Source organism: Eptesicus fuscus, chromosome 8 (assembly GCF_027574615.1).
Source record: "Eptesicus fuscus isolate TK198812 chromosome 8, DD_ASM_mEF_20220401, whole genome shotgun sequence".
Classification (NCBI taxonomy): domain Eukaryota; kingdom Metazoa; phylum Chordata; class Mammalia; order Chiroptera; family Vespertilionidae; genus Eptesicus; species Eptesicus fuscus.
The window spans coordinates 75,245,819-75,267,162 of record NC_072480.1 but is presented as its reverse complement, the minus strand read 5'-3'; the positions used below and the strand labels follow the sequence as shown (position 1 = coordinate 75,267,162).

The following is a 21,344-nucleotide window of genomic DNA, read 5'->3' as shown; positions in this document are numbered from 1 at the left end:
GAGGGCCACTGACGAAAAGAGAAGCCACTCAAGTCAGATGGCGCCCTCCCTCCTCCTTATCTCCGCACAGGCTCAGCGATGACCCCAGCACCAAGGGCTCCCCTTTCAACAGCAAGGGGATGCCCAGGGAGCCCCATTTCACAGGGAGGGGACATCTGGGGGGCCTTCATGTCAGAGAGAGGCTGCCTGGGGGCCCATATTCCCCAACGGGACAGCCCTGGAGCAGTAGATCCACTTGCCCAGGCCACAAGGCTGACGGGGTGGGGGGCAGGCTCGGCTTTCCATTGCCTTCCCCCTCTATATCTCCAGGCATCAGGGTGACAATCAGCCCTTTCACAGGCAGGGGTCCTCGGTGCCACCCTAACAGAGCCACAGCACAGAACCGCCAGGGCCAGGGCGGGTCTGGTCAGACGACTCGGGGACCCCCCCCCACCCAACCTGTGTCCAGAGTCCTCCAGACAGCGGGCTTGGGGGGAGGACTGGAGAGACGGAAATGAAGCCTTCTCCTCCCTGTGTGTGCTGGGCTGGGCCAGAGGCCGCACGGACACCCTCGTAACACTCCCCGCCCCCCACTCACTCTGTGAGGGCAGAAGTCAGGGGCCTAACCCTGAATCATTGCTTCCGATGCAGCTGAGCTCAGAATCACCCCCGAGAAGTGGAAGCAGCCAGGCTTTCAGTGTGTGGGCTCCATTCCTGCACACCCCCCCCCCCGCCCCCTGACACACACCTAAAGGGAAACTGAGGGAGGCTCTCCTGCCCATGGCTGAGGCCACCCCCAGGGCCACCAGCCACACCAGGGCCAAGCCCTGCCCAGGGGGTGCTGCTGGTCAAGGCCCTGACAACCAAGGCCAGGGAAGGTCTCACACAGGTTCACTGGTTCCACACAGGCGTCTCTCATCCTCTCCCCGATGCTAACTGGCCAGCCCTACAACCTCCCCAAAAGGGAGAGAGCCATGGGGCCCCCACACCCCAGAAAGGCGTGGAGCTGGCTCTGACCTGTTCCTGATGCCTTGCATGTCACATTAGGGCATCTGTCCAGGGAACAGATGCCACCCCGACACCCTATCCATGCCCCACAGCAGGCCCGGGCCACGGAGCCAGCACGGCCGCAAGGGGTTTTCAGGTTCCGGAAGAAGAAGAGGGGGTGCTCCTGGGAGGGGGGACCGGCAATGTGTGACAAGGCTCTTTTCTCCAACTCTGTCTATTAGAGTATCCCTGCTCCCTTGCAAGTCAATTTGTAAAAAACATCATTTTAAGACCCGTGAGAATTTCAATTGTGCCGTCTGGCTGAGCAAATGCTCGAAGCTCCCGTGCCTTCTTCTCGTAAAAGCAGCGCCGTTCAGAGAGAGCAGCCGTTCAGAGGCAGCCTGCTCCTTGGCAGGGCACCGCCTGCCCGAGCCTGGCTCGCTGACTCTGGTGTCTGGCTGCAGAGGACGGGAGCTCAGACACCGGGGCAGGACGGGAGGGCTCTGCTCCATCCTCCCACCTGCAGGGCACCCTCGAGGCAGAAAGGGCACAGCGTGTAAGCCTCACGTGCCCAGTGTGCTCAACTTACCAAAGGCTTCCCTTGTGTCTACCCCCTGATCATCCCACCAAAGCAGACACAGGTGAGTCCAGCTTCCTCAGAACCGGAACACTTTAAGTAAGTCCAATGAAACTAGACCTGAAGCCTGGCTTCAGCGAAGACTGCCCAACACCTCACTTCTAACCTTTTTAAAAAGTATTGCAAATGGCACACATTTTTCAGTCAGAGAAATGGACAGGGAAGTGCCTGCCTGCTAAGGGGACACTTGGAGTCTGTCCCTGTGCACCCCGGGTGGTGCCACCCCTTCCCGCCTCACCGGGCTTTGGGCGCCTCGAGGTCCCCCGGCGCCTCCGGGTCAGCAGCCAGAATCGACGTTGGGGGCCCCCAGGGGCTCCCTGTGACGCTCGCCTCTCGGCCATCACTTGGTCTCTCCACCAGGGACAGGCAGCAGCAGCAGCAGCAGCAGTGAAGGCTTTGAATCCTCAGGATAGGCTCCCACGAGGTCCCTGTGCCAGAGCGACGTGGTTTCCACCAGCCTGCAGGCGCCGACGACGTGGGCCAGGGCACCCGGTGCTGCTCTGCACGCTGGGCCGGGCACACGATCCCTAGTGACCAGAGCGTCAAGTCAAGTCTGTCCCCTGCGGTCCCCAAGTCCAGGCCTCACTCTGGAACAACTGCTTGCACGGACAGTCCACTCTGGGCAGCTCAGAACCTGCCCTCGCCCCAGGCCTGCCTCCTGCCACCTGCAGAGACAGGGATGCTAGCCTGCCCGCCACACCTTGCAGGACGGGCAGCGGGAGGAGATGCCTGTGGTGTCCGAGGGAGACTCCCGCAGAGTGGAGGCCAGGCCGCACCCAGCCACTCTGTTTGCGAGTTCTGGGCGTTTCCTTCCTTAGAAAGGGGGCCTGTGCTGGCTGGAGCTCCGAAGGTTAAGGAGCTGCTCCGACGGCCCATGCCAGAAACACCTTCCAAGTTCAGGAAGTCCCAAGTTCAAACAAACAACTGTACAACTACAAGGCAGGAGGAAGGGAGGGGAAGCAGCCCCAGGCTCTCTTGAAATAAACTGGAAGTTCCGCCGTCTGTTACTCCCGCCCGTTGTCCAGCTTGGGAAAAAGGAAATGATAAGCCGTTTTGCTTGGCAAGCCGACACTTTCCACAGGGAGATGCTGAACCTGCCCCAAGCCCAGCGGCTCCAGAGCCTGGTGTCCAGGCAACTCCCCCGGGGCGGGGGTGGGGTTAAGGACTGCCCAGTGACCGCCGGGGACGCTCCTCTTGCCCCAGAGCTGCTGCCCGCTTCTCGTGGGACACACTCTGGTGTTGCAGATCCTTGCCTCCAACCTGACAGGCAGCCAATTTCAGTGCCATTTAAAATGCAACGCTTGGGCTCGAAGGGCTTAAGCGTGCTCATTACGTGCGGAAGGTTGCAGAACAAGAGAGTGACGGAGGTGAGCGCTGAGGTCTGTCTGCAAGACCAGGCTATACCCCGTGCACCACGTGCCCTTGTGTAAGCTAATGGGATTAGAGCAGGCATCTCTGGTTGACAGCAAGATAAGCGCCTTTATTTAATTTTAGTCTTTCAGGGTGCACCCCTCCTCCCAGGCATGTTCATAGGCTGATGAGTCCTTCCCGCTGGAGACTGTGAAGCCGAGGGGACAGTCCTGGTCCGGGGACCGTGCGCTTCCTCAGCCCCTGAGAGGGGCAGCTTCCCACAAGACAGTAATTCTGCCCAGCACTCTCCTTGGTGACCTGGAGGTTTGCACCTCTGAGCACTAAAGGTGTCAAGAGAGTGAGACAGGGCAGGCGGAGCCGGTGCTGGCTGCTCTAACCCCCCTGCCGCCACCCTCCATGCCCAGCTGGTACCTGTGGGTGTGGCAAGCCGGCCTCTGGGGCCACCTGAGACCTCACGGAGGGAAGCTAGCTCGCTGTGCGGCCTCCTTAAGACGACACAAGCGGAAAACCGTGCACAGAACCTGGACAGTCACAGTCAACACGTCCTTCACCCAGAAGCAAAGGAAAACCGTGACCGAGATTCAAAGCATTAGCCACGGGGGCTGTCAGGCGCTGGAGTTTTCACGTCTGCCCCTTCACACTGGCTTCTAAGCAGAGGCCCCTCCCAACACACAATCAGGAGGAAACAGATGGCGTGTTTGATGTGGCACGTCCAGGACGCAGGTCCTCTTCCCGTGACCAGGGATCCTTCAGTCAGGTTCAGGACACAGGACCCCAGGGAAAGACACGTGGAAACGCGACTGCTACGTGCTCACAGAGGCAGCCCGCCACAAGCCGATGACCAACAGCATCTGTCACGCGTCGTTTCTGAGGTCTGCACGGAATTTCTCTCTGTGTAACTTTCTCTCCCCGCCGCCCCCCCATAAGTGTTAAGATGTGCAGAGAAAACTGTGAAAATTTGGAATGTCAGGACCATTCCCTGAGCAGCCAGTAAGTCAGAACACACACGTGTGCACATGCAGACAGTTCATGATTCAATGTGTTCTTTCCATCCAGTGGATGTGGGTTAATCCCGTTCCCCCTAAGTATCTAAATATGTTTTCAAGATGTTACTAATTGCAACCTTTTCCAAAAGTCAACTCGGAATCTCAGCCTCACTCACAATCTGTCAGTTTCCTCGTCTTGTATGTTTGCAGCCCCTGGGTTTGGCAAACATCTTGAAAACTCTACGGGATTTTCCCAGCAGCCAGTGGGCATGTCCTCCCCTAAACTCCTTCACAGCTCTCCAGGGAAGAAATACAAAGAACACCGGAGACCCAGTTCTCCCTCGCATGGCCCTGGCCTTCGCTGGGTGGGTTCGGCGAGGCTCGGGGAAGCTGAAGGAACCAGGCCACTTGAGAAGTGGACCGACGTGTACTTCACACCTCAAGAGAATATTTTACACAATAGGGCCTCAAGCGATTGTTAAGTTTCACATCAATAAATGGCATGATTTTTGGCAGTAGAAGCATCTTCAGTTCATCATGTCAGGAGAGCAGGGAGTTACTTAGCGCAGTCTCCAACCAGAGAAGATGCTGGGTCATTGAAAATTCAATTCTTCCGGGGCTGATGCAGGCAGGGAAGCGGCCGCCTGCTGAACTGCTTCATTGAAGCCACACTTGAGGACTCGGTTCCAAAAACTGTTTTCTCTCTTTTCAAAAGACCGTGTGCAGAAAACCAAACATGGCGCTTGCATTCAGGGAATCTGCACGAGGTTGGCACGTGCAGGCACTGCACATCCAGCACCCACGTGCGGAGTCCCCGGCCCCGCCAGGCATGCCTCCCTCCCACGGACAAGTCGTTTCGACTTCTCCTCACTATCCTTTTTCTGGGTTTTTCGCTGGACCTGGTGCCTGGCACCCCTGCTTGGCTGTGGGTAGATGGGTGAATCGTTCTCCTTGCGCTGAATAATCTTTCCTAAATCTGGTAATCCCTGAGGTCCACGGGCAGCGACACACCTGGCGAAACGCCCTCCTGTTCAGTGCCGAGTACCAGCCCCCTCACCTGGCACTGCTCTCGGACACAACCCCGCAGCCCTGCTTGACGGCATTTCCTGAGGGAGCCACACTGCTAGTCACTACTAACTTGTTCAATTTTAACGGGGGGCTTCGAGTTGGGCTACTTCTTGTCATTTTTAATGACAACATCTTCCCTCTAACAAAGACAGAAAAGTCTGGGAGCTGGGCAATCAAGATAACCTGTAAGACACTGTAATCCTCTAAAATTCTGAGGCCTCTGTAACCCAGGAATAAAACCATCGTTGGAGAAACCAAAGTTTCTTTTTAGGTGTAAAATAATGATTAAGTGATATGCTTAATTGGAACTTTGTTTTAATAAACAAAGTTCCACCACAACTGACCAATCATGACAAACTCTAGAGATTATGCCCATCCAAGCCATGTGCATTTAGAACTCTATTAAGACATAGATAACGGATGACATGGTGATTGAAGTCCTTTCTAAGCTGTGTTTGAAAAAAAATATTTCAAAGACATAGATTGGGATGTGGCTGGCCCAAATCTTAAATGGAAGAATAAACATGCAGTGCATCAATATGCTCATTTCTACTTTCCACGTGAGGTTCTAACACTCCTCACATCAAGCGATGGTTTGTGTCTAGATTGTTCCTGGTGAAGCTTCCAGACCCAGGCAGACCCTCACTGTCAGGTGGACACATCAGCACAGAGCAGACTCTCTCTAAGTGCCTGGTGAGGATGAACAAATGTGTGTTTATGAGTGAGCAATCCTGCCAGTACTGAAGAATGGCTTTCAGAAAACAGTAAAATTATTTTTTAGCCCTTGCAGAATTGATGGGGTCATAAAATTATAAAACTGATAAATCATGGAGACCTGACATCTAGGTGCATTCAACAACTTCCTGTAGTTTGTTATCATTTAAATATCAAATGACATAGTCTCCCTTCTTAAGGATTCAGAAATCAAAACACTTGAAAGATTTTTTTATCTTTGAAGACAAATCATCCTTATAAAAGTGAAGTCATATTTGGGACAGTTCACCATCCCTAAAATCTTGCCCAAAATGTCATAGATGAAACTTAACACCAGTTCTTTCCTTTGGTGAAATAAGTGCCACAGCCATGGTATGACTATAAAAATAAGAAATTGGTCTTTATGCTTTGGGATTGGATTCCTTTCTTTAATACTGTTATAATAATGAAATAAAGCTAAATACTAGAACATCTGCTGAAACCCTAATTTAGATACACATAAACCACTTAATTCTAAAATTTAGAAAGAGCATCTACTCTTTTGTACTGTCCAACTTACATCTTTAAATTTTCTTGAAGGTCTCCTCCCAAAAGTTTATTTCCCCTCAGTATTTGTACCTTTTGGGACTTAAGCTGGGACGAATGTTCCTATGAGGGGAAAAAGAAAGCACCCGACTTTGAAGCTCCTTCCTAACAAGCTGTGTGCTGAGGCCCAGTTCCAGGCTGTGCTCTGTGTTAACAGCACTTTGGAGAATCCCATCTGGGTAGCATAGCCCCTGACACGCCCCTTCCTCTCCGAGCCACGACCTCTCAGATGCTTCCCTTTTCTTCTCACTTGCCTGGAAAATCTCCACATGCCTCATTACTTGGATTGTTTATCAGAAAGCATACTTGATAATATGTAATAACCCAATGCACGAAGATTCGTGCAAGAATGGGCCTTCCTTCCCATGGCTGCCAGCACCGCCTTTGCTCCGGCCCAGAGCTGCCTTTCAGCCTTCCCACGCTGACCAGAGGCCCGGAGCGGCTGGGGCGGTGCAGAATGCCTACGTCCCGCCCTGGGGCACTCAGTGCCTGTGCATGCAAATTAACCCGCCATCTTTATTAGGTTAATTTGCATACTCACTCCTGATTGGCTGGTGGGCGTCACGAAGGTATGGTCCATTTGCATCTTTCTCTTTTATTAGTGAAGATAATAGTGGCAGCCACATGTACTGAAGGCATGAGCTAGGCACTCACTAAGCACACTCATATGTGACAATGGCATCGAGAAGTGTTTGCTGAGACCGTCCTGCCCGCAGGCAGCTCTGAGTGCTTTTTGTGTGAATTTAACTCCCTTGCTCTTCACAGCAACCTGACAAGCTGCTCTTATGGATCCACTTTACAGATGGGGAAACCGAGGTACCTCATGCGGACAGATGGCAGAGCCAGGGTTTGAACCCAAGGTTATGGCTCCAGACAGTGTTTTCACTTTCTAACACTCACACAGACTCTCTGCAGTGGTGCTATTCTTATTATTATCCCCCAAGGCAGAAAACCTCATTCCACATTTTATCCAAATAGGACTACAAGACCATTGGCTATATTTTAATTTCAGCACTTAACTGGAATTAGAATTTAGGCAACTAGATTTGTGTATGTGCAGTTGACAACTGCAATACCTTGTTTTGAAAGATATCACACATATTTCTTTCTCTAAAACCAGAGGTATAAAATGAATATGACCAGATAAGTCCTTAGTTGATCAGAAATACAGAAGTATGAAAATACTATTTATAATAGTACAAATCCAACTACAAGGATTAACGCTATATACTTACACAGAGATGATAATCTGGCGAAGAGGTGAGCTTAGACAGACAGAAAGAGCTTCCAACCTTGGCTCTGCCTGTGTGTGTAACAGAAGAAAACGTGCAGATACTCCACAGGCAGCCTCTGTGTGCAGATTAAGCTGCAGAAGACTGTATTTGGTTAAACAGTGAATCCATGGACCCCAAGAGACTGTTAAAATTATTCTCTTCTAGGGAAAATGTAGTTACCTATTTCACGAGTAGCTGAGGATCAGAAAGCTTTTCATTGCAATGTTTATTCGTTGTTATCAGTTATAACAAAAGAAGGGTTTCTCAGATTATGTTTTTTATAATTACTAGTCCCTAAAAGTCTGATTCTAGGGAGAATTCTCAGTTAAGCTGATACAGATGACCGACAGCAAAAGTTCTCTCACCAGGAACACTTGCCAAAGGAGCTGCTAGGAAGACATGAGTTGGGTAAAGACTGGAGCAAACCGGCCACCCTGAGTGGCCTTTGTAGAGGCAGCACCGCGTGGTCCCACGGGGACGCTCACAAGAGTCTGGAACGTGGTCGGTGTTCTCATGGAGCTCAAAGGTAGTAGGGAGAACAATGCAGATCTGCCGAGCGATTAACAGACAATGCAAACAGCACATGATGAAATTCTACATGGGGCTGCGTGGAAACGAGGTGAGTAAGGCCGGGAGAGTTGACTGGTCCAGGAACTGTTCCTGGGAGGAGGGAGGCTGAGTATTGAGCAAAATGTGGGAGGACCCTGACAATGTGATCGTCATCTGGAGACACTGGCGAAGGAGGGCAACTCATAGCAAGAATCATGTTGCGTGTACGGATATGGTTCCACCAACACAAGACCCACTTAAGTCAAAACAGTTTACATTTGTTCGTTTTGCTTAAATAAAGCGATAATTAGCAAGCAAAAGCAGATGCATGAATGTGACTGATTTCTACAAATTCAAATTAAGACTGCTCTCTTCAAGATGCTTACAGCATGTTGTGTTTGAAATTGCCTTCAAGGTCTCCCTCAAGCAGCAGATCCTCGATAACATCATTTAGTACAACACTGTTTGGTTATAATGTTGATGAGATAGCGTAGGAAGTTAACTCTTATTTATATTCATTAAAAAAAAGCCTATGGTAAAATTGGTTTCATTTCTCTTAAAGTCACAGAACCTACTGAGGACATTAAGTGAGGACTTAACTGTACTGTAAAGCAGGGGTGGGGATTGTCCAGCCCGTGGGCCATATAAGGCCCTCGAAATCATTTGGTCCGGCCCTGCCAAGGCATTAGGGGTGAGCTAATTGTTTGACCAAATACAGCAGGCTAGTTTTTAAGTTGATAATTTTGTATGGCCCGAGAATGATGTTATAAATATCCAAATGGCCCTTGGCCGAAAAAAGGTTCCCCACCCCTGCTGTAAAGTATACATATTGTCTTTTTAAAAAAATAAATATATATATTTTTTTATTTCAAAGAGGAAGGGAGAGGAAGAGAGAGATAGAAACATCAATGATGAGAGGGAATCACTGATTGGCTGCCTCGTGGGGATTGAGCCCACAACCCAGGCATATGGCCTGACTGGGAATCAAATCGTGACCTCCTAGTTCATAGGTCGATGCTCAACTGAGCCACACCAGCTGGGCCTACATACTGTCTTTTGAACACTCCTCTTCACCACCAAGAGTCGTTACTGTTACAAACAGGCAATACTCATTGTGTGTGTGTGTGTGTGTGTGTGTGTGTGTGTGTGTGTAATCATGTCCATTGAACATGAAAATCTCAGAGACCTTTACAAAGTATGTGAGCAGGTCTAGCAATTTTAAAAGCCACTGAATCTGAGAGCTACCAAGGCCATTACAGGTCCCCAGCTAGGCTCCTCGGAGTCAAGGGACCAGCACTTACCAGTTCTGTCTCAACAGCCAGCAGTCTGTGTTTGGAGTCCTTTGGAAAAATATTTCCTTTTAGTCAAAATGTGTTTCCTGTAACTTCTACTCATTCAGTCACTGCTCTTAACTCTACTACTTGGAGGCCAAGAGAACACCTCCATTTCTGTTTCTGCTGGACAGTGGTTGGCATGCTGGACGGGCATGTACGTGTTTCTGGCAGGTCTTCTGTTTTCCAACAATAGCTAAAGAGAATATTTCAACATATACTTTAAAAATGAGAAGACAATGGAGTCACCCTGAGAACTGCCATTCTCCCATCGGATGTCTGGTTGTTCGGCTGACTATTCACAGCATACTGTCTGTATTAGTTAGCGAGTCCCATACTACTGCTGCATGACAAGCTGTGCACCAGTTCAGTAAGACATAAATTATAAGTATTCTTCTCATGTTCAAAACTCTGTGTCGGTGGCTCTGCTCCACATGCCTCATTTGGAGCCAGGCTGGAGAAGCCATGACTGTCCTGGGTATGTTTCACGAGGGATCACTGGGGAACGGGAAGGGCCAAGCCCACTGTGCAAACACATGGGAGCACCAGCTATGCCAAGGCCAGTCAGATGACCAAGAACAAGTCCAAGGGGGACACATGCTCTGCCCACAGTGGAAGGGGAGAGTGAATGCTTGCTAAAAAAGAATCCAAAGAATCTCAATATCCTATGGTCACTCTCTCTCCTCTTTGTTCATGGAGGACAACACAGGATGTTAAGAAAGCCTCTCTCAAAATCCAGACACCAAAAGTATGAAGTGCCTTTGACTTTCACTCTCACGCTCTCATAAAAGTTAGTTTATTAAGAATTTACTATATCTTTGCTGGTAGCTGAAGATGATCACTTTCCTTATGGACTCATAATGTTTTCCATCATTTGTGAAGGGAAAATTTGTAGTTTCTTAATAACACATTTTCTTTTTGAAAATCAGGAAAGTATTCACAAATATTTCACCTTTAGATGTTTCATCTACGTGCCACAATTTCTCAATTCACATCAACATTTGCTTTCTACACTTTGCTAGTCCAACACATATGGAGCACATTTAAGTGCCAGGCCTGGGGACATGAAGTCAAACAGGGCATCGTCCAGACTCGGTGAACTGATGGATGTGGCAAAGGAGCCACCAAGCAGACAGTACAGTGGGGACAGCACTGCAGCCAGGAGTGTGGGCACAGGAGCACGTGAATAGCACAGCCATGTGGGCCACAGAGGAAGGCCTCACCGGAGTGGCCCTGGGCTGGTTCCTGAGGGAGGACCCAGTATTAACTGAAGGGTGAGCAGGAGCTCCAGACGGGGGTGGCACAGGCACAAAGTGCCCTCCTTGTTTCTCACTGGAGTCCACTGAAGAACCCGAGTCCCCGCTTTTATCTTCCCACCAGCCTGGGCTTCGGCGCCCTCCCAAAACGTGTGTGGGCATCACTTGGAGCACCACTCACCTGGATGGGCCAGGCCTGAGAATCTGCATTTACAACAAGCTTCCAGGTGATGCCTCGTCTAGGACCACACCCTGAGGACCCTGCATTAGATGGAGGAAACCAGTAACACCTCCAATGGGCAATTCTAAATAAGAATAGATTACTAATTTCATCCACAAATGTCTCTTTACGCTCAGAATCTCCAAAACTCATTCCAGAATCTCTGCTAACAAGATCCCTAAAAAATTTCCTATGTAAGCTATTCGTTTCTTTTAAAAATAGTTCCCACCTATCTAATCAGAAATCTAAATTACGCATCACAAAATATTCAGTCATCCCTCATCAATGTCAATCTCACTCATCTGTATGATTTTCTTCATAAGGGACTTAACTTATTGAAGAATACTTATTTTAAAAATGGATTTGAGCCTGGCTCGTGTGGTAGAGTGGTTGAGCATTGACCCATGCACAAGGAGGTCACAGTTTGATTCCTGGTCAGGGCACATGCCTGGGTTGTGGGCTCGATCCTCAGAAGGGGGATGCCTTCTGGCAGCTGATTCATGATTTTCTCTCCTCATTTATATTTCTCTCTCATTCTCCCTCTCCCTTCCTCTCTCTGAAATCAATAAAAAACATATTTTAAAAAAATGGATTGGGGAAAAAAACTAGTCTTAAGAATTCTATTGCTGAGGCAGAAGACAGCGGGCGGGGGGGCATTAATGACCATACTGGGTGGAGTTTAATGCTGCCAGATGCTGTGGTCCCTGCATTTAAAGCTCCTGAACATTTCCGTGTAGAAATTTGCACACCAATGACCCCTGCTGAACCATCCTCGAAGGAATCCTTTCCTCTGGCAGGTGCAATCGGGCAGTTTCAGGTGGTCTCTACCTCTGAGGATGTGCTGGGGACCTTCATATCCCTGAAAGCTCATTCATGATACTCTGGTCCTTCAGCCCCCAACCTGCTGCCACACTAAGCATGTCTCAGCCAGACACCATCTTCCCAGGGAGGGTTTATGGCCAGAGAGCAGTGAGCAGTCTGGGTGGTTCAGGTAATGGCAGGTGGGCGTCACAGCCCTCTTCTTTTCCTCTCATTGCCCACGTCCAGCTCGGTCAGCCCCGCCTTCAAAACACGTCAAGACCCCCGCTGTCTGCACCACCTGCCACCTGCGAACCTGTTACCCTGCCCCCGGTGGCCGTCTAACTTCTCCTGGACTGGAACTGGGGGGTGGCTTTCCTTTCATCTCACTCCCTCTGTCTTTTCAATAAGCAGCCAGATAAGCCTTTAAAAACCAGGATGAGATCATATCGCAATTCTGCTTAAATATCTCAAAGGCCTCCGATTCCCCTCAGAATCTGAGCTGAGGTTAGAGGTGTGGTCCCACAATTCACAAGCAATCCGGCAGTCGTGGGATGACCTGAGCCCCTCCAAAATCCGGATGTTCAAGTCCCAATCCCCAGGACCTCAGAATGCGACTGTATTTGAAGATAGGGCCCTTAAAGACGTACTTCAGGTAAAACGAGGTCATTAGGGGGCCCTAATCCAAGGGAACGGGTGTTCTGATAAGAGGAGATTAGGAGGCAGGCATGCAGAGAGGGATGACCCTGTGAGCACACAGGAGGAAGACGGCCATCTACACGCCAAGAAAGGAGGCCTTGGGAGAAACCGCCCAGCTGACACCTTGACCTCGAACTTCCTGCCTCCAGAACTGTGAGAAATAAAGGCCTGTTGTTTAAACCGCCCAGTCCGTGGTGCCTTTGTTACAGCAGCCGGGTGTGACGAGTGCACCAGCATGACCCCTCTGCTCTCACTCCAGCTCCTCACTGGCCACCCCAGCCTCCATGCTGTCCCCAGCCTCACACAACAAGGACTTCCAGACTCCGTAATGCAAACACGAGTAGCCGCATTGTGCACAGAAGAATCTTCCAAAAGCTTGTACAAATTTTACACACAAAAGTTCTTAGGTTGTGTTTCTGGGTTAACTATTTATTTTCATGTCTTAACCAAGCCAAACCCCTCACAGGACTGACTGGGATTTGGGGGGCCAGGGGAACCGGGCTCCTCACAAGGCTGTAGGACTTGGGCTGGTACAGAGCAAATGGGCAAGGTTAGCCCCAGTGATGCCAACTGCAAGTCATGGCATCAGTAGGGGGGGGCGGGCGAGGGAGCAGGTGAGCATCATCAGGGACCCTGAAGGCAGACGAGTCACAACAAGCCCTGCCAATAGGGAAAGAAAGGAAGCCAGACGCCAGAGCCCTGTACGTGTGCAGGGGGTTCTCTGCCAGGAATGGGACACAATCTCACAGGAGACCAGAGACGACCAGAGGGCAGAGCTCTCCGAGGGCAGAAACGGGGAATGGATGACACAGGCAGAGGTGGGCATGTCCTTGGCTGGAGCCAGGCTGTCCTAGGTGGGGGACCAAGGGACCCCAGGGGCTTCCATTAGGAAAGTAACAATTAACAGCTGCAGCACTGAACAGTTTCTTCAGGAAAACCCAGGACACAAAGACTAGGATCCGTTATGCAGGGTGCTGGCTCCACATATTAAAGACAAGAATGTGGCCTCATCATCTCCCACAGAGCACACTGTCTACACATGTGGGCTTGTTGTTCTATGTCCTTACCCTTTCTATCCAATGGCATCTATTTATACTCCAAAGAAGTGCCCCAGGTCAGGTCTGTCACAAAAGCTACCTCCACTGTCCGACTTCAGAGTTCCCTAGAGATCTCAGCAACAGAACTCGCTGAAAGAGTCCCACTTCTCCCTGCATCTGAATTTGGATGTGGCGCACAGAGAACACCACTGCGGGATGCTTGGGTTCTTGGACACTCATCACTCGAACATTGCTGCGATGATAGTACCGGATGGGACAACATCCCCATCCTTCCAATGTTGGAGCTAGCAGCTAAGGTATCAGTTGAAAGTAAGCTTCTTGGTGGTGGTATACCTAGAGTAGATGATGAGAAGATGGGACAGAACGGGTGGGAAGGAAGATGTTTGAGCCAAAGAGTATGAGTGTCATGGCTGAACTCCAACCAGAGGAGTGAGATAGACTCATCAGCACCCCTCCCCTCAACACTCATGTTCTGATGCAAACCAAGGGTTTCTTCCTTCAGTATGTAAGAGCTCAAAGTTGTTAGTCCTCAGGGCAGGGGTGGCGGAGGGGGGGGGCATTACAAATTCAATGTATGATATAGTTTCTATTTTTAGTCTTGTATGTAGCTTCATCCATTTATCCACCCATCCATCCTCACCCATTCATCCATAACAAGAATTAATATTTTGCTCAAGGTTAGTTAATGGAGAAGGCGGCACTAGATTTAAAGACTTCTACTGCAGTAGTTCTCCAACTGTAGTTCCTGGGCTAGTATCATCAGCATCACCTGAGAACTTAAAAATGCAAGTTCTCAGGCCCTGCCCGCCCCTCCCCCCCCCCCCCCCCCGAATTCCTGAATCAGAAACTCTGGAAGTAGGGCCCAGGAATCTGTGACGATTCTCTCCCGATGATTCAGATGTTCTAGTTCGAGGATGACTGTTCGCATTTGGAAAATGCCTGAATCAACGAGATCCATTAGCATTTCTCCCTCAGATATTTATTACCTTTTCACCAATTGCTGTAAATATAAAGAGAAAACCCAAATAATGCAAATGCTACAACAGGAGCCCTACCACCTGGAAGGGAGCGTTTGTCACTGGAAAGTGCTCCTAGCCTTGTGGTTAACGCTCAGGTTCAAGAGCACATGCAACTTAAATTCTCAAGGTCAAGAAAGAGGTAAGATTCACCGACCAGATGTACAACATGCATGCAGACTAACCTAGATCATGTATGTCCTTGCCGAGTGGGAGCAACACAGACATCTGAAGTGAAAATAAGGCAGCAGCATGTCTGGCGCAGTGGACAAAGATAAAATGCCTGTCGGTTCAGGGCAGAGCCATGAAAAGGTCCAACTCTGCACAGGTGAAACAGCCACAAAGCTCCGTGCAAGGTCGCTGAAGCCAAGCCCTCCCCTCCGACCCTGTCCTAAGTGGGTCAGGCTTGCTGCCCTGAATCTCTACACCAACATGCAGACCAATGTCCTGGCACCACCAGCCCACGCCTGCCACTGATGCCAAATCACCCTGGAGATGGAACAACTCTCCGACCTCCAGGTAAAAGCCATTCTCTACAGAGGAAGTGCCTGGGATTTAGACCTGAGTTGGCGAGTAGGTTTGCATAGACCTACATCCCTACCCCCATGCTCGGTGGATGGCACTGTGTCAATACAGCGTGGGAAACAGCCATCCAGCCCACATCATGTCTCGCAGCTTCCGTCCAGGGCTGCCTCACATGTAGAATGGGTGTAATGAAGGAAGAAGCAGTGTTCATGGGAGAAAAGCAGGGGTCTGGATGCAGGGGTCCTCTCGTCTAACAAAACGATATTGGATATTCATAAAGCCGGGCATCTGCTGACCTGGCTTTAAGAGTCTTGGTGAAATCTGTAGTTGCTGGCGGCGCAGATGTGTCAAAGGACACACATTTCGGAGTGTCTGCTTAGAATGAGTCCATGGTCAAGTTAAGGACCTGGCCCGCAACACACATTAGGTGAGTGGCCAATGTCATTCCTGCTCTTCAGACATAGACTCTTAGCAATTCAAAGCGCACATGCGTCTTTCAGAGCTCAGGGAAAAACCTCCCTGCCTATGCGCTAGGGAATGACATCACTCTTGGAGCAGTTCCCACTCTGTAATGCCGACTCCAGGCCAATGCGGAGGGTGTGAAGAGCTGCCCCTCCCCTCCAGGGCCAGTGGGAGCACGCCCGCCAAGCTGCGGTCCCCTGCGCCCTTCACCTCAGCCACACGCCAGACCCCGCACCCAGCAAAAGGCGACTCGTGTTTCAGAAAAAGGGAGCTCGCTGCCGTTCTAAGAATAAGGGCCAGATGGCATAAAAATGGCTTTATTTTCTGTTGACCCATCTACAATAAGCCCCGTAGCTGTAATCACAAAAATCACCATGAAAAACTGAATGTCACACACAGTGATGCTTATGCTGATTTAAGCATTGCTTTGCTCTCAAAAGCCATTGGGGTCTTCCACTTATGTGGGGGGGGGGGGGGGGAGAAAGAGAGAGGGGAAAGAAAGAGGAAAGAAAGAATACCACACCTACACCACGTAACTGACAAAATCTAATCTCTCAGCAACGTCTTATTTAGACAACAAGGTAATGATATATAACATAACATATGACAACACCCGGCAGAAATGTGGCAACTCACTTTTAACGATACCGGATTCTTTCCTCTTCATTTCAAGGAAAACTAGTTAATGCCGAGGGTCTTCCCCCAGCACAGGGAAACCCAGATGTGACTGATGGAAAGCCAACAGCAAGAGCCGGCCAGCTCGGGTTTTTCTTATATCTAAACGAATCCATTTTACTTGCTTCTAGAGGCGTATTTTAAGTAACCTTTCAATTAACACAGAACACGAATGCCCAGCCATGCTATACTTCCACTTTTGACCCATGCCATTTTCAAACAATTGTCTTAGGTGAAACTACATTGGGTGGAGGAAAGAACCACCTGATCAATCCGGATTTTTCCTCCTCCAAATGAGCCGGTATCTCCACCATCCCCACCCCAGGCTCGAAAAGCCCTTGGCTCGAATTAGTTTCCATCCACGAATACCTAGGCTTTCTCCATTGCTATGGTTTCACAGGCAACTGAAATGCAGGTTGAATGAGAAGATTTCAGACAACCGCTCCACATGCAGACCTGGGACCTCCTAGAAAGCCTGTGGCACTCATCTGCAATTCTTCTAACGATCCTAGCAGAATAAAATCATGCTGACTGTCCATGGAAACCTATCAGCTGCCAGATCAATGCCCATCATACCTGCTCTCGCCTGTTATTACTGCTAAGGGGGGAAAAATGAAGGCTGTTACACAAACATTAGACGCATGTCCCTACCATTCAACACATGATGTCAATCAAGCTTAAGAACATAGAATTCAAGGCCAGCAGCTCCTCCTACCAGTGTGCTTGGAAACCGCATTTAATCTCTGCACCATTTCTTCCAAAGCCATCTCTTCATTTCTCAGCCAAAACCTCATCCTCCGGCAGAACAAAACGATCCTCCGCAGCTGCTTTCCTCTGCACCAGAAGGTGCTTCATGGGTGGGGTAGCACGGGTGGGGAGGGGGCGCGGCTGCGAGGCTGGGGGGGGGGGGGGCGCACGGCAGCGCCTCCCTTCCCTCGATTGGTCCCCAGCCCCGCCAAGGGGCGCGCCCTGCGCCAGGGTGGGGGCTGCTCAGCGGAAGCGGAAGCGCGCCCGCCCCGCAAGTCCCCGCAGCCACCAGGGAGCTCCGCGTGCACCCGAGCGGTCACCTGGAAGCCTGGCGCATGCACTCCCGCGGTCACCTGGAAGCCTCGAGTGTGCACACCCAAGTTCACTTGGGAGCCCCAAATGTTCACCCCAAGGTCACCAAGGAACCCTGCGGGAGTACCCACCCCAGTAACCTGGAACCCTAGGGTGTGCACCCACTGATCACCTGACAGTCCCGAGTGTGCACCCCGCGGGGATCTCGGCCCGCAGCTCTCTCTCACTCAGAGGCGCCCCCGCCCACGCTTCCCAGCCTGGGCTCTCTCTGCGCCCCTTCCCCCACCGGAGAGGAAGGAGGGACTGTGGGAGCGGGAGCGGCCGCGAACCTGCCCACCCTCCCTTTACCTCCGGCAGTCCCTGGGCAGGTGCAGAGGCCGCAGCAGCCCAGCGCGCCCTCCCCGCGCCGCCGCATGCTGCCCGGGCAGCACCAGGTCAGTGGGTCCTGGGGTCCTTGGAGGGTCCTCGGGTGGCCGGGTGGCCCGGCTGCTCCCGCTGCGGCGCCGCCTGCCCAAGGACGCGGGCGGGGAGGGAAGCGCGCTGCAGGCCCTCCGATCTCACCATGTTTGGCAAGAAGCCATGCGTGCATTCTACACCTCAGTGCCCGCAGATGGGAGTCATGTGTGCAAGGCCAGGGCTGCCACATCCCAAGGACATGCAAGAACACGAGTGTGCACACTGGTGGGCCCTGCATGGGGCCTCGCCCACCCTGGGGCTTTGCCATCCTTTTGTGGTTGGCATTCCAGGTAGCACGCTTTTCCTTACAGCAGTATTTCGGGAAGAAGTGCCAATTTCCATGAATGGTTTGGGAAATGCAAGCAAGGAGTGGCAGAGATTCAAACTGCGGCTCATGTCGATACAGTGGGTGTGCCAACATCTCCGTGTGGTGACTGTCAGGCACCACGAGGTGGGCTGAGGGGTAAAAAGATGAAGGTGACACAGCATTTGCCCTCAGAGAGCTCGGGGGGGGGGGGGGTGTCCAAGGAAGATGTGCAAACAAGTCATCGCAGCATGAAGTGAAGGTGTAATAACCACGCAGGGAAGGTGTGGGGCAAAACTAAAAAAAAAATGCTTTTTTAAAAATACATCAAAACTAGTCCGGCCCATGTTGCTCAGTGGTTGAGCGTCAACCCAGGCACCAAGAGGTTCGATACCCGTTCAGGGCTCATGCCTGGGTTGCAGGCTCGATTCCCGGTGGGGAGCATGCAGGAGGCAGCCACTTTATGTTTCTCTCTCAGCAATGTTTCTATCTCTCTCTCCCTCTTCCTTCCTCTCTCTCTAAAAATCAATTAAAAGACATATCCATTGAATAGCAGCAGTTTTTTATGGTTCAAGGTAATGTCCAATGAGGGGAGGGGTCTCTGGAAAGGTATCATCGCAGGGCAGACAGGGAACCTTTTCCGTGTGGACAAATGTCCTGGTCTGACCTTCACTGACGCTAAACCCGGCTTTGCTATGGCCACTTGAGCCTGACAATCATTCATCACCTTCCCCATCACAACTACCTGCACCTGACTTGAGGAAGGCAAGTCACCGACGGAGTGTCCTAAAATGCAGGCCCTTTCCTCCCCAAGTGAAGTGCGTGGCATCCACCTTCCCACCCCTCCTGAGGCAACACCACCCACCCTTGTCCTTGGCACCCACACTTGCCCTTGGCCAAAACTAGCCCCAGGCCACATTCCCTCAGGCCTCCGCAGACACACCTGCCAAGACATCCCCTCTCCCAGACATCTGCACCTCCTCCCTTTGCCTGGTCCCCTCCTCTTCCAGCACAGAGTGTACTCAGTGGTGCTCACACTGCGCTCATTGGAATTGCCCCAAAGGCTTGTTAACCCAGATGACCAGCGGTTGTGATCCAGTGCTGCGGGCATCAGGAATGTGCATTTCTAACAGGACCCCAGGTGATGGGGACGCTGCTGGTCCACACTTTGAGAACCGCTCACTGTGAGAGTCTATCCCACCTTTAAACCAAAAGCAAAGCAAAGGCAAAACCTTCTGCCCACTCTGCTCTCACTGACTCCCAGTCACACGCTCAGCTTCTTTCCTGGGCCCTGAGGCGCCGCCGGCTGGTGCCATTTCCCGCCATTTCCCGCGCTGCTTCAGGGTTGCGTCTGCCGCCATCTGTGATGGTTGCTCCTCTGTGTCAGTTTGGCCAGGCCTCGGGGCCCAGGTGTTTAACCAAACACCACTCTGGCTGTTCCTTTGAGGGTATTTTGTAGATCTGATTAACAACTAAATCATCAGTAGACTGTGAGTAAAGCAAGTCATCCTTCCTAATGTGGGTGGGCCTCGTCTAATCAGTGGAAGGTCCCAAGAGAAAAAGACTGACCTTCCCAGAGGAAGAGTGTGTTCTGCCTCTACATTCACTTCGGACTGGAGCTCAACATGGGCGCTCCCCTGGGTCTCCAGCATGCAGCCGGCCTGTAGATTTTAGACTTACCAGCCCCCACAATTGTGTGAGCCAGTCACTTAAAATAAATCTCCTTCCCTCCCTTCTCTCTCTCTCTCTCTCTCTCTCTCTCTCTCTCTCTCTCTCTCTCTCTCTACCTCTATCAAAACTTTACTCTCTTCTTACACTATAACACAAATGGTGCTTTCTATAAAAATCATTTACTATTTGCCAAAAGCATAACAATGATAAAATACTACCCAGTGTTTATTGAGTACTACTAAGTTCCAGGGCGCCTCCTAAACTCACCTGGTGTGAACTGATTTAATCTTCACAAGGATCTCGCAGATGGGCACTAGTTTTTACCCTGCCGTACAGAATAAGGCACGGTGGGAAGTGCAGTCAATTGCCCCAGGTCACACAGCTGGTAAGTGGCAGAGGCTGGATTCAAACCCAGGAGTGTGCAAATACAGACCCAGAAAACAAGTGTTGCTTCAGGGAAATGTCATATCTCAATTGGAATGTTATCCCCAATGTCTCTCGCAGCTGGACAGGGACAGTTAGGTGAGGTCCCAAAGCCAAGGCAGCATGAAGAATCTTAGCCCAAGTGTCCCAGGAGCACAGGCCTGCTCGCCACACTGCATCGCCCCCTCCCAGAAAGGAGAAGCAGGGCATGCCCGTTCACCCTCTGCGTGAAGCCAGACGGCGCCCAGGTGGGAAGGTGGAACGTAATGTTATACCTGGAGACCGAGCACATCCTCCTAGCAACTGTTCCGGAAAGTTAGCCATGAAAGGGAGGTGAGAAACAGGAGAGCTGGAGGGGTGTGCAGGCCGGGTTCTGAGAAACCAGGAGCCCTAAGGAGCCCGCCCTTGTGAGACAGGTGGGGGATCTCCAGGTTGGTGGGGGGGGGGGGCAGGAGGTGGAGACCTGCCACTGTGAGAGGTAACAGGAGACGGGAGCAGCCAGGCCTAGGTGCAGCTGGACGCCAGCCATGGGAAGCGAGGATGCACGTATTTCCTGCACTGCCTTATCCCACATCAAGGGAGTGGGGGCGGGCAGCAAGGAAAAGGGGAGACTTGGAAATGGCCCTGTGACGAAATTTGCAACCATTTACAGCACAGCCTCACTCCTGAGCTGGGGTATGGAGGAAGCCTAACCTCTGACAAGAGGCGTCTTGGAGCATGGGAAATTTCGAGTTGCACCTGGTCTCCTGAAAACTCCCTAGGAGCTGGGAGCCAGGCCCCGTGCTGGTTCCAGGGTGCAGGGCCTATCAAGGCAGGTGGGCTCCCTGCCTTCATGGGGTTTTTCACTCCAAATGGGGGCCGGCCACTCACAAGGATACACGTCCCTGGTGGCAGGTGGTGAACAAGCTGGTGAAGAAGGTGTGTCAATTGCATGATTCCCTCGGGAACTACGGGGACGCTGTATGACAAAGTCAGAGGTGCACAGCCCCCTCCAGCAACGAGCTCTGGCACATGCACACCAGTGTCCTCGGGCACCAATGCTTGCAGCAGAGCTGCTTACAGCTGTGAAGAAGGAGGAGGGGAGGGGAGGAAGAAGAGGGAGGGGGGGAGGAAGAGGAGGAGGAGAAGAAGCAAAGAAGAAGGGAGAGGAGGGGTTAAGGAAGGAAGAGGGGAGAAAAGGGTGAAAGATAGGAGGGGAGAGGCAGACTGAGGATAGCTCAAGCCCATCAACAGTGGGCTGG

The 21,344-nt window shown here is 51.3% G+C and overlaps 1 protein-coding gene across 4 annotated transcripts in view; it reads right to left on the bottom strand.

Annotated features, from left to right (window-relative positions):
• MCF2L (MCF.2 cell line derived transforming sequence like) overlaps window positions 1-16,984 on the bottom strand; it is a 119,450-nt gene extending 102,466 nt beyond the window's left edge. For 3 of the 4 annotated variants that reach the window (XM_054719975.1, XM_054719973.1, XM_054719974.1), the window contains exon 1: window positions 16,906-16,984. In XM_054719975.1, coding sequence (XP_054575950.1) covers window positions 16,906-16,984 — 79 coding nt within the window. Of the gene's footprint in view, window positions 1-1,841; window positions 2,382-16,905 lie in introns of those variants that run through there. The other variant, XM_054719972.1, reaches the window with a different exon arrangement.
• Window positions 16,985-21,344: the final 4,360 nt, after the last annotated feature.